The following is a 13,554-nucleotide window of genomic DNA, read 5'->3' on the forward strand; positions in this document are numbered from 1 at the left end:
ACTTGCCTGGACTGTAAAATGGAATAAGTGAACCATATAAAGCCGGTGGCCTTTCATACTTAGGAATGGAATATCCGGCCTATTCATGGTGGATCTGAAAGAGGACATGTTGACGGTGGACGCACATGTGTTTGCGTCTTCATAACTGGAACTGGAGGGAACATACATGTACTTGTGATTCATACATGAAACCGTTGGGGTCCAAGATAGGGGACATAACTGATCAGAAAAATCCATATTTCCACATTCCCTCCTTGTCCCCTACTTGCCCGTTAAGAGATATCAATCTTCATCAATCCGTTGATCTGTTCATATAGCATCATTTGTTCTTCTTTTTTCTTCTGGGATGAATGAAATCTTGGTGTTGGAATACACGATGTGGCACACAGACCACAGATCGCTGGTCCACATTGTAGACATAGACAGCAACTGAATAGTATGAGAAGGCCAATACCTAGGAAGGATAGGACCTTCCATCCAAAGGTAGATAATACACTCCAAAACCAACCGGACCAAGTCCAGGTGCCTGGATTCTGGTGTATCTGGCTTACAATCTTATGAAGGCGAGTTATGGCTTTATATACAGATGGCGAATTTTCTGGTATGAAAATGCAACAACTTGATCCGATGACCCTACAAGCTCCGCCCCTATCGGCCAGGATGACGTCAAGGACAAGACGATTTTGAAGCACAACAATCCGCATAGCAGACTGCTCTTCTGTTAAATTGCCTAAGGCGGAAATAGTTTCGTTCACTACTGCTTCAAGGGTTCTAGTTAATCTACGTATCAGCTTGCTATTAGTAACGGTACCTATATAGGGAAAGAGACCTTTATTGAAATCTGTGTATTTTTCCCATGCTGTTTCAGTGTAATCGACTATTGGGAGATCTCTCCTTTCTCTATTGTGTACTAAATGAGTATTTCTGTGATAATCAGGAGGAGCTAGAAAAACAGGTGGCAAAAGGAATCCAATGTAGCAGGTACCATCCCAATCTAGAGGCAAACGTACATATGCCATCTGACCACATATGAAATAGGAATGGCGGGAAGCTCTAAATGTAGACTTGCCCTGATCACTAAATTCTATTACAGTGGTGCATCTACTATGGCCCATATGTATGGAACCATTCTTTCTTACACATAATTCACCTTTTACTGGGAATATTGACATAGCGGGCAAAATTGGAGTAGCTTCGGATTCGACATTTAGGATCATAAGATTGAGTGTAAAATTACCTAATCCATACACTTCATTTTCTAGATCAGTTCCTGTTCTTTTGGGAAGTCCCTCCTTGTTAGGGTAGCAGACTTTAAGTAAAACTAAGTTCAAATTTCCCCATACCCAGTTGTCTTGATAAACTGCAGAATTTGAATCTAGGGAATTAATTAAACTAAACCATGCTCCACAGGAGCCGTTGTGTGTGAACGGGTATGGAAAAAGAGGTAGAATTCCTTTATAATTCTGATAGGGAGGGAGTCGGCCACATATCCAACAGTTTGTAGCATTGCTAACCTGATGGGAATGATGTAACATACTAATAAACGTATTATTGCGCAGCGCAAATCTATAAGACAACTCGTGCGGAGGTAATTCACTAAAAGAATGTTCAGCAGTAACATTATAAACATGTCTAGAAATAGGATAATATATGTGCAACAATATACTTGCAGTAATTATTAAAAGACTTAAGAAAAACAAAATTAATAACGTCACTGTGCAATGACTACGCAGTGATTTACAGTATGCATGTCGTTTCAACATTTTTCGGGTTTTTTCTCTATTCAGGTCTAAGGGATACATGTCAGAGACAAATTCAACCGCTTCACCTTGGAGAGGACTTAAACAATCAAATTGCCTGACTGGTTAGACCTGAGTTTTAGTTTGTATTGTTCGTGATTACTCATTTCAACCAAAGGAAGCTTTGAGTCAATGGGTGAAGACACACGAGGTGTGGTATTTACATCCGATGGTAGTCCATGAAATTTCTTGATATGACTTGAATGTACCCAGCCTTTCCTGCCTTCGATCTTCACGGCTGTCCTTGTGGTAAGCAATACGAGCTGAGGCGACCTCCACCTAGGATCCAGCTGAGACTTCCGATCAAAGTTCCTCACTAAGACCAGGTCTCCTGGAATTACGTCATGGGGTTTCACCTCAGTGTTGTCAGGAAAAGCTGCAGCTACCTGTGAACGACAAGATTGTAGTGCAGACATCAAGGAAGCCAAGTAATCTGTCAGCATTTTACAGTCAATATCAGTTATTTTGCGTGGTATAGGCGTCCCCCACATATTTGGTGGTCTGCCAAAGATCACCTCATACGGGGATAGCCCTGTTCGAGAGTGTGCTACCATTCTCATGTAAAAGAGTGCAACTGGTAACGCTACTACCCAGTCGACACCTTTCTCCCTGCATATTTTGGACAATCTAATTTTCAGAGTTTGATTATGTCTTTCCACGAGACCTGCTGCCTCGGGGTGTCGGACACAGTGGAATTTCCACTGATAGCCTAACAAAAGTGAAACGTGTTTCATTAGTTCGGATGAAAACGGCTGGCCGTTATCTGAGTAGACAACACGTGGTAAACCGTATCGTGGGAAGAATTCTCGAACCAACTGTTTGGCAGTAGTCGGGGCAGTGTAATCTGAAACCGGGTATGCCTCTGTCCAACGGGAAAGAGCACAGACAACTACGAGAACATATTTGAATCCTCGACATCGTTCCATCTGGATATAATCCATCTGCAGAACTTCAAAAGGGTGATCAGGAGGCTGAAATCCACCCTGTTCTACGGGAATGCTTTTACCTGGGTTAAACTGACAACAGATCATACAGGTACGGACTTTTTGTTTAGCTGCCGCTCGTAAATGTTTGTTGAACCAAATGTGTTGAATGCTGTCTAGCATAGCTTTTTCTCCTAGATGCGCTGGACTATGTACAGTGTTAATAATGACTTGGACCATTGAATCAGGAAGGAACCACACAGATTTTTCCTTCGTCATCCATCCTTGATCCGTTTGGATCCCCCCTAATTCAGTCCATTTCTTTATTTCGTCTGGTGTAGCATGTGTCTGTATGTCAATTACGTCAAGAGCGGGATCTTTAATCGTCATACAATGTGTTGGCGTCGGGACTATTGTTTTTGTCATGTCGGATGTTTGAGTTTGAGCAGTCTGTTTAGCTGTTCTGTCAGCTAGATCATTGCCTTGAGAAATGATATCAGTAACTTTCGTATGAGCTTTACATTTCATAATTGATATTGCAGTGGGTAGATGTATTGCATCTAATAAGGCATGAATGAGGGGTCCGTGCTGAATGTGGGTACCGTGAGAAGTTAAATAACCTCTCTCTCGCCACAGCACGCCGAAGTCATGTACAACTCCGAATGCATAACGTGAATCAATATATATGTTGACTTTTTTATTTGTGGCTTGAATACAGGCTTGTGTCAGAGCGACGAGCTCTGCTGCTTGAGCGGACAAGGTATTTATGCAATTTGTTTCGATGACTTCAGTGTCTGTTGTGACTGCGTAAGCGGCCACTAACTCTCCTGTACTTGTTCTCATACATGAACCATCTACATAGAACGTTAGGTCTGGGTCTGACAATGGGACGTCTGTCAAGTCTTGTCTGGGTTTCGTTGTGATTGTAATAACATCAATACAATCATGAGCTAGTGGGTCTGTTCCGATTACAGGTAAAAGTGTGGCAGGATTCAATGTGTTACAACGTCTAATTTCTATATGTGGCTGAAACAATGTTAATTCATACCCTGTAAGTCGCGCTATAGTCAAATGTTGTGTTTGCGTTCGATTCACAAGAACCTCTACTGCATGTGGTACTTGAACTGTCAATGGATGTCCTAACACTATGGCATCGCTTTGTCTGATTGCTAAAGCTGTTGCTGCCACTGATTTTAGGCATGCAGGCAAAGCCTGAGCTACGGGATCTAATGTACTAGAAAAATAAGCACATGGTTTGTATGATCCTGCTTGTTCCTGTGTGAGTACTGACAAGGCAGTACCTTCGCGCTCTGTAACAAAGAGTATAAACTGTTTATTGTAACATGGTGTTGCTAAAACCGGTGCTTGGCATAAGGCTTTCTTTAGGCTTTCAAAAGCTTGTGCATGTTCCGGAGTCCAAGGGAGAACAGTCGATGTGGCTGCCTCCTGTGTTGTCAATTGAATGAGTGGTTTTGCTAGAAATGCATACTGAGGGATCCACTGCCTACAATATGAAGTGAGGCCTATAAAAGCCCGCACCTCCTTTTGTGTCTTGGGTATTGGCATGTTAGCTATTAACTGAATGCGGTCGGGTGTAAGCTGCCTTCCCTCCTTGGACAGCGAGTGTCCAAGATAAACAACTCGCTGGACACAGAATTGCAGCTTAGAAGGGGACACCTTGTGCCCCTTTTCGGCTAGAAATTGTAAAACAGTCAGTGATGCTTTCTCACTTTCAGGTTCGCTTCTAGCGGTGATCAGCAGATCATCGACATATTGAAGCAGGGCAGTGTTTACTGGCATGTGGATACTGTCGAGTTCTCGTTTCAGTGCTTGGCTATAGATGCTGGGGCTTTCTGTAAATCCTTGAGGTGCGCGTGTGAATTTAAAGCTACGTCCATTTAAACTAAATCCGAACAAGTATTGGCTTTCCGGATCTATTGGGACGCTGAAAAAGGCATTCTTGAGATCAATTACAGTAAAGAATGTTGCTTCGGAATCAATAGCTGTCAGTAATGACGAGATATCTGGGACCACAGGGAATTGTGGCACAATGCACTTGTTCAATTCGCGCAGATCAATAACCAATCGATATACTGGCGGGGCCTTTGGATCTGTTCGTTTAAGAATCGGAATTATCGGGGAATTACATACATTGGAGTCTGTCTCCACAACCACTCCTTGGGCAATGAGCTCGTCAATGATTTGCAGTAAAGCCACTACAGCATCTGGTGGTAACTTGTATTGTCGCATTCGTGGTAATACCACTCCTGCCTTTAGTGTAACTCGATATGGTGTAATATTCATGCAACCAACATCAGTAGGGCCTTGTGCCCATAAATGTGTAGGTAAAGTCTGCAGTCGGGGATCCATGTCTCGAGACACATAGTGACCTTTGAAATCACGTAAAAACAATCTTACTCCTTCCGGAGAACAACATATTATAGCTCCTAGAGCTTTCAGTGTTTTTATACCTAACAAGTTTTCTGGACATGATTTAGTAAGCAATAAATCTGTAGTTCGAGTTAAGGGTCCTATCGTAAGTGGAAGAGGCAGTGATACTTCATTAACAATAGGTTTTCCTGAAAAACCAAGGGAAATATTCTGTGAGCCTGAGAGGGGTGCCCCTGGAACTTCACTATGTTTTATAGTTGTTCGACTTGCCCCTGTATCAAGTAAAAATTTTCTATCTTGGCCTAATAGTTCACTATGTACATAAGGTCCTTCTTGGTCTACAGGGACCTCGATAAGGGGTAAGTCAACTTCCCTCTCTAGGCTGGTTCATGCGTATCGTTGATAATCAGGATAGTCGTACTGTGCGGTCTGGTACAGCTGTCGTGTCGTGGTTTGTGTGGCAGCAACAGGCAGCGCTGGTGCAGCTGGCACAAACTGTATAGACTGTTGTGGAGCTGGCATGGACTGTGCATGCTGCGGGGCTCCTTGTTCATTCTGATCCTGTCTAGGTGGCCGTGGTCTTTCCTGTGTTTTACCTGTGGCGATATTACGCTTCAGGACTGGGCAATCGTGTATGTAATGTCCTGGCTGTTTACAATAGTTGCATGTCCCTTTTACAGGTCCTGCTGAATCACCGGACTGTGTCGTACCCTTTTTATGACCTCCAGCTGGAACTGTCTGGGAGACTAGCATTTTCATGTCTTTCATGCGTCTTTGTTCATGTTCTTGTTCCTCTCTAATTCTATTGTGATGATACTGTAACATTTGTAACATTTGTGATGGGGTGTTACCTTGCCAGGTACTCTCGAATTTTAATACTCTATTCTTCACTTGGGGCAAGGAATTTTCAACTAATTTTGTCACAAACAGATGTGGGTATGATTCGCTACTTGCTTTTATGCCACTATTTATACCAAAACATTTTTCAAATCGGGCATAGAAATCGCTAGTGTCTTCATCTTGCTTTTGTTTACAGGCTGAGATTGCACCCCAGTCTTCCTTTTTCGTAGTTAATAAACGTGGCAGTACCTGTACTAGTAAACCTGGTAGTGCTTTAGTTTTATCCCCAAGCCCTGCTCCTGCAGTTCGGGCCTTTTCTTCTGCTTCTAATGCTGTCCAGTCTATCTTTTGGTCTCCCACCTCCCACTCTTTTTCCTTAAGTTTTTCATAAATGCCAGCAGGCATTAATACCTTTAATATTGTCATAATGTCGGGATAGGTATACTCTCCCATGAGTAACATGTCTTTAATTTCTCGGTGGAAACCCGCTGGGTCTTTGTCATGACTGGGTACCACTTTCTTCATTTCTAACAATTCTATTTTCGATATGGGCGTATATACAAATACACGTTTAAACTGATTGTCCTCGCCCTTTATTGGGTGTACTTCTCGTAAGGGATTCTGTCTGTCCATATAATACGTCGTTCTTTCCTTGATGGGCAGTGAGACACGTTCTGGGCATACAAAAAGAATGTACTGCTTTCTTGATTCTAGTATTTCCTTAATTAACTTAGTACCTGAACCTCTCCATCTACTCGTGAGTAATTCAGTCAATATATCAGGTAAGGGACCAGGATCTGAATGTTGACTTTTATATAGTATAAGGAGTTGTTGAATCATATAAATCCCAGCTAAACGCTGTTCATCTGGGGTGAGGTTCAAAAATGTGTGTGCTACTGTATCATCACCATATTTTCCGGGACTGTCAACCCAATGAACGGCTGACCTGGCTAATTCTTGTTCATCCATAGAATCGAGTAAATGGTAACCCCTTCGTTCTCGGAGTAATTTGTCAGCGGCTTGGAACGAATGCTCGGGGGACCTTATATTTATTATAGGTGTTTGGAAATTCCTGTTATTTTCTGGACATATCGGACGTATCGGGTCAGTAAAACATCTAGTACTATTACAAGATCTTCCTCTACCTACATAGGCTATGGTTTCTGACTGTCCTGTGGGCAGTCCTGATCCTTCCTCCTCGCTTTGTTCGAACTGATCTACCGTTAATCTCTCTTCGTGTAGGCGTTCTATTTCTTTACGGATCTTTCGGCACATGGCTATTATACATTTTTGCTTATCATGTCTCCCTTCTGATATATTCTGGCTCCATCTGGTAAGAATTTGCATTGCTTCCGGGTCTACCCCCGGTCGGTCTTGATTCCTGATCACACAATTTATGAGGAAACGTAACAGTCCCCCTGTATCTCCACTTTCTGGTATTCCATAGCTCTGTTAATACATTCAGAATCTCGCCCTGTTTGGACAAAATGGTATATATTATCTAGATGCACAGTCATTCCTGGTAACTTCCCTAAATACACCGCGGCTCGTCTGATACGTAATGATGCCATGATCATTTCGTCATCTTTACCGGGCACAGGGTCATATCTACAATCTACAAGAAGTTCCTTAAGCGTGCGGGAATTTATGAGTTTGGGGGTACGTGGATGTGCTGACTCTTGAAAAGTAAGTTTATTTATTCTGGGTGGCGTAGAAAAAATGTTGGTAGCACCTCCGGTAGCCCCATCTGGGGTATCGGGCGTGAAAGGATTCGTAGAACGCGATACAGCAACTATAGGTGTGGACACAGCTATAGAAGTAGCTGTAGGAACAGATGTGGAAACAGATGTGCTTGCCGGAACTTGTGTCAGGATTTGTTGCTGTAGAGATACAGATACAGGATCTTGGCGTTGAACCTCCCCGGCCGACGGTCTATGTGGGGCGGGGTTAGCATACTCGGGAGCTGCGTCATCTAAATATGAGGAAAGAAAAACATCTTCTGCGGTTCTAGGATGCCCCTTAGGATGCATTTTTATTGGGAACAATGGGGGTGGCAAGTCTTTTGGTATCTCCGGAGTAGCCTTAGGTAATCCCTCGGCCAGGAGGGGATACATACCATTCATAAGGGCATTTCTTTGTCTGTCTGCTTGTTCTGATTTCACTCGTGTACCTTCTTCAATTAATAGACTTTCTCGGACTTTATTTGAACTCTCCTTATTTTTCTCCTCCTGTCGGAGTGCTTTTTCTATACGTCTATGAGATTCTTTACGCCATAACTCAACGGCGTCTTTCTGTGACTGTCTGGCTTTCCTTTTCCATAACTCTTCCTCTACTTTCATGATGCACTCTGCATCCCAGGTCCCAGCTGCGGGCCACCTCTGACTTTCTGGTAATTCCTTGGTGTAGTCTACCCACAAATCAAGAAATAATATAGCGTCTAAGCCGTGCTTATGATACATGAAGTACCCTGGAGTGTCCCTAGGAGGAATAGGAACAGCTTCTTCGAGTACCCCTTTTCTAGTTGTGATCTGTCTCAATTTCGAAAAGAGCGGCATATTGAGAACTGGTCTGATACTTGATCTTGAACAAACTTAATACAATAAACACAATGATGAACAGTCATTCACACCACAATATGCAGGACGTATTAACACATTTAACATTTAACATTTAAATGAGCAACAATGATGATGACGATCTAAGGAAACTTAATCACTAAACATAATACTCGGCATTAACTGAATTATTCTGAATTTATATACTTGATATACTAGATATACTGCTAAACAGTACAGATACACTGCTAAAACAGTGCAGACCGGATTTGTGTACCCAAACCCGTCTTGACCGGCACAACCTATGTGCACGTCAGAACGCCTCCCCAGTAATGGTACTCACCGGGTAGCTCGGAACGGAAGGCCTCGGAACGGAACTGAACTGGACTGGACTGGACTCGACTCGAAAACTTCGGACACTTCGGGACATCGGAAACCTCGGAACTTCGGAACTTGGTGGGCCTCTGTATACGTCGGATCTTGCTCTCTCAGCTAGGCTCTGGTCGGGATACTTCGCACTTCTCACCGCCTCGTCTGGGTGTTGATCGCAGCCTCAGTCGCCCCCGCTTGACCGGAGGGAGATACAGGAAATCCTGCTGGTACGCGTTTTTGTCCGTCCAGCTGTGGCAGGAGACCGGGCCTGCAACGCACCGCCGGCGCGTGAGATGAGAAAGTGTCCCTATTCGGGCGCCATTCATGTGGTAAATAATTTAATTACCGGGACTTAATTTGATACAGAAACATAATAGAAATAGCTCAGTAAATAAGAGGCAGAATCCGTGGTATTAGAGGTTCGGAATGGGCTTTATTCCAATGGACGATTCGAATCGGTGACTCCAAGTTCCATCACCACGGAGGTTCAGGAAGTGAAGTACATACTTTATTGATAAGTAATCACTTTTATACAATAGGCATTACATTGAAGCAAATGCAAGAGGCGTAACAATTGATAGTGTAGATAAAACATACATACGTAGCAAAAGTGGGCGTAACTGGGTGTAACTAAAGAACGTCATCAGGTGTGATGTCATAATAGGGTGGTTCCATGAAAGAATTTCGCAATGTCAGCAGAAATACTTGGCAGAAATGCGCGCGCAGCAGCATGACGTGTGATTGACGTGCAGCTAGGGGGTGAAGGGGACTTGACATTTAGCTCTACATGTGGCGACAGATGTCTGGAGGGTCAAGTCAACCTAATCCCAAATCATATCTAACATCCTATGTTTAAAGAACTATGTTATCCAAAAGAGAGGTCTCTTAGAGTAGAATCTTATTCTATACTGACTATACTGACTGTTAGTGCGTGTACAAGCGTCTAAGTGTCTACACTAGATGCGAGGGCAGAAGTCTTCCATAATAATAAGGCTATGAATTACTTGCATAAAGACAGAGAAGCCGGGCCTTTGCTCGGTAGCTGGAAGAATGTTTACTTAAACTACTAGACAGGAATGCATTGGGCAGGGAGCGGAGCAGATAATTTCGAAGGTGAAATACAGTTTTTGGCAGGCAACAGGCTGATGTCAGGCATCGTGAGCCGCGCAGGGAATGAGACAAAGTTCATGGTCACAGATGCAGGCTCAGACTGGAGCTTTCAGAGGCAGAAGGCAAGAGAAGCTTGATGACAGAATCAGGGCCTACTTGCCTGGACTGTAAAATGGAATAAGTGAACCATATAAAGCCGGTGGCCTTTCATACTTAGGAATGGAATATCCGGCCTATTCATGGTGGATCTGAAAGAGGACATGTTGACGGTGGACACACATGTGTTTGCGTCTTCATAACTGGAACTGGAGGGAACATACATGTACTTGTGATTCATACATGAAACCGTTGGGGTCCAAGATAGGGGACATAACTGATCAGAAAAATCCATATTTCCACAAGAGCATGGGTGTCTCCGACCCCGCCATGGGTCACTGAGTGATGGGCGGTTATATGGCAAATATTTGAGTCTAAATCTGTACTGGCCAAAACCAGGGGCACTTGTTTGCTTAAGAAATTCGACAGAATATGGGCGGGCATCAATTGAGATTCACAGATTAATGTTTAAAGCTACCTATAACTATTGTTAGTTCATTGCTGCTATGCTTAGTTTCAGGGTAACGTCTGTTGTTTTGTATTTTTTTACCTTTTTAGTTAATGTCTAATTTCAAATTTGGTACTCTCTGTCCGAACATACTCTGTTTCATCCCAGTTGGATTTGAGATTGTATTGTATTGAAGTATAGCCTTGTGTACGAAATGGGAGTTATTCCTCAATTTTACCTTCTGTGTTTGTTATACCAGTGCTGTTCTTTTCTGACTTCATTAAAAAAAAAGGACAATATATATGTAAACTATATTCAGGGCACAATTTATCTCTGTCAAAAATATTTCAACTATAGCATTCTGTAACAACACAGTCTAGAGCACTGATTTAAAGCCAGACCCTCACAAAGGTAACTGTGCTTTGCCCTTCCCATTAGTGTTAGTGGCAGAGGTATACAGACGTCTCCTGATTTCTTCAAAATATGAGTTATGCGCCACAAGTTAAGCTTGTGCCTCCATGTGTCAGTAATGCATACCATGGTGCTCACATTTCTGAATGCCACAGTGTTACACTGACACAATGGTTGAGGAGTTTCACATATACCCTAGCCAGAAACTGAATAGAAACAGTTGTAGTTTTGTCCTGGTTATTTTTATATTCACTGAATTAATAAACAGCTCCTCCTTGGAAAACACAAACAATTGACATTGTTGAACCACTGTCGTTAAGCTCTTAATGTCTCACTCTATCTTCAAAATGAGCTGCCAGTCAGTTGCCAAAGCTGTGCCCCTTTGGGATTGCAGGGTCTGCTTCTGACTTAAAGGTACATTGCCCCTTTTCTCTCTGTAAGGCTTTGCTCTGTGTGCCCACTTTCTTCCTTTGGAGTTTTCACAGGAAGTCTTGGAAATGTTTAGGTCAATCATGTATGTTTTAACCCCTTCGACGCTCATGACGGAGCGGTTCCGTCATGATCGTCGGTTGCGCTGTGCGCATGACGGAACCGCTCCGTCATGGCCCCGCCCGCGCTCAGAACCTTCAGCACCGCGCGGAAATCCGCGCAGCGCTGAAGGGGTTGAAAAAGAAATGTTTATATTGTAAAATGTTCTGGGACCTTATACATTGGCAGAGCTGTTTAGTTTCCATATGTTCAGTGATGATTCCCATGACGGAGGACCAAAATTACTCGTACTTTAACATTCCTTACTCTCAGACTGGATGACAGTTTGTTAAAGTGCCAGTAGTCATATATGGAAGGGTGTGCTGTCTGGTAATTTATTCTTGGAGGTGTGCTTTTGGTGTCATTGAGGCATATCCACTGGAATGTGTCTGTGTTTGTGTTATTTTCTTGTTGTATTTCCATGTTTTTTGTGATCTGGCCGAGTGATGCATGTCTGCTTTCAAATGCCCTGGAATCTATTTTGTGCCTTTCTTGATTAAGTCCATGGTATTTTAAAATTCAGATTCTAAAGCATGATAATATTGGTAGATGTTCATGCCGGAGCACTGTTGTACAATATGTAATCTTTCCTTTTTGTTTGTGAACTGTATTCAACTTTTTTTTATTTTCTGTATTTTATCTTGTATAGTTCTCATGCAGCTGATTGTGGAACTGAAGTCTGAGCAGTTTGTGCACTGCATACTGGATGAGTGTCATAAAGAGGTCAGTGAAGATATTATTCAAACACATTTGTTTCTTGTTACTTCAACAGTGGCACCCAGTGTGTAGCCTGTGTGCAACATGTTGCTCACAGTAACCTAAAATGTTGCCCCCCCCCCCCCAGATGACTCAATCACAATGGTATTTTATGTAGGTTTTACACTATCGAAGCATCTGTTTTCTTTTGAAGGGGAAAATTAGGAAGCTTTCCTGAAATCTTCTCTCAAGGGCACTGTAGGACTTGGCCCTTTTTGGCTAAAGTCCCTAAACTTTTTGCTTTCCTCCTAGACCTTTTTTCTGACATGGTGTTGCCAACTTAGATGCTTTGGACACTTTGCCACTGCTAAACAGTGTCAAAGTGCAAGTGCTCCCTGTATAAAGTAATGGTAATGGGTTGTCCATAGTAAAGTGCACCATGTGTGCCAGGGCTGGTAATGTAAATGCTACTAGTGGGCCTGCAGCACTATTTGTGCCACCCACTCACATAGCCTTAAAAAGGGAACTCAGGCCTGCCATTGCAGGGCCTGCGCGCAGTTTGTTAAACTGCCATGTTGTTCTGTCAAGTGTACTCACTTGCCAGACCTTACCCTTCCCTATCTATGCACATCAGACACCCCTATGGTAGGTCTAGGGTACCCCCTGGACAGGGTGTAGTGCATGTGAAAGGTAGGACATGTACTAAGGTGTGTGTCATGTCCTGACAGTGAAATAATCTCCATTTCGTTTTTCACTGTTGAAAGGCCATCTTGCCCATAGGACAGCATGGGAAGACTGTGTAATATGTTTTCCAGCCTATCTTCCTAAAAGCTTAAGATGGAAAGGTGAAGTTTAGTATGCCTGAACTCACAGTGTAATAACACATCTTTTTATGTAGGTGGTTTTCGCATTGTGTGTTTAGAAACCACTCTTTTAGAAGTGGCTGAGTTTTTGTTCTCTGACATTTCTGTGTGTCTCTGCCTGGCTGTGGATTGACTGTTTAGATTTGAAAGCGATAGGATCGGGGGAATGTCTTTACCCAGGGGAGGAGGTGAGACAGCAACAGACTGACCTGCATCTGGAGTGTAGGGGGAGGAGAAGCCCCAAGAGGTGAAGAGGCCTGGGTTGCTGCTATAAAACAATTGTCCCATCTCCTGCTGAGTGATCCAGACCCCTGCTAATCAAAGGAAGAAAGGTGCCACTGGCAGGAAGGGCACCCAGAAATGGTTTGAACAGGGGTCAGTGCCCCCTGAAACACAAAAACTTCAAAGCCATTGAGGGGTATAACTATGAGAGCTGTAGCCTCTGAACTTTGGAGAATGGCTTGATTAAGTGTGAACATGACTAGAGCTACTTCGTGGTCAAGAGGTCCTTTGCCAAGGAAG

General features: G+C 43.1%; 1 protein-coding gene across 1 annotated transcript in view; it reads left to right on the forward strand.

Moving 5' to 3' along the window:
* The window catches only part of MEI1 (meiotic double-stranded break formation protein 1), a 2,222,673-nt gene that overhangs the window by 219,556 nt on the left and 1,989,563 nt on the right, over positions 1-13,554 (forward strand). The window contains exon 4 of the mRNA XM_085599901.1: positions 12,123-12,196. Coding sequence (XP_085456027.1) covers positions 12,123-12,196 — 74 coding nt within the window. The remainder of the gene's footprint in view (positions 1-12,122; positions 12,197-13,554) is intronic.

The sequence above is a fragment of the Triturus cristatus genome, chromosome 4_2, assembly GCF_964204655.1.
Source record: "Triturus cristatus chromosome 4_2, aTriCri1.1, whole genome shotgun sequence".
NCBI classification, from domain to species: domain Eukaryota; kingdom Metazoa; phylum Chordata; class Amphibia; order Caudata; family Salamandridae; genus Triturus; species Triturus cristatus.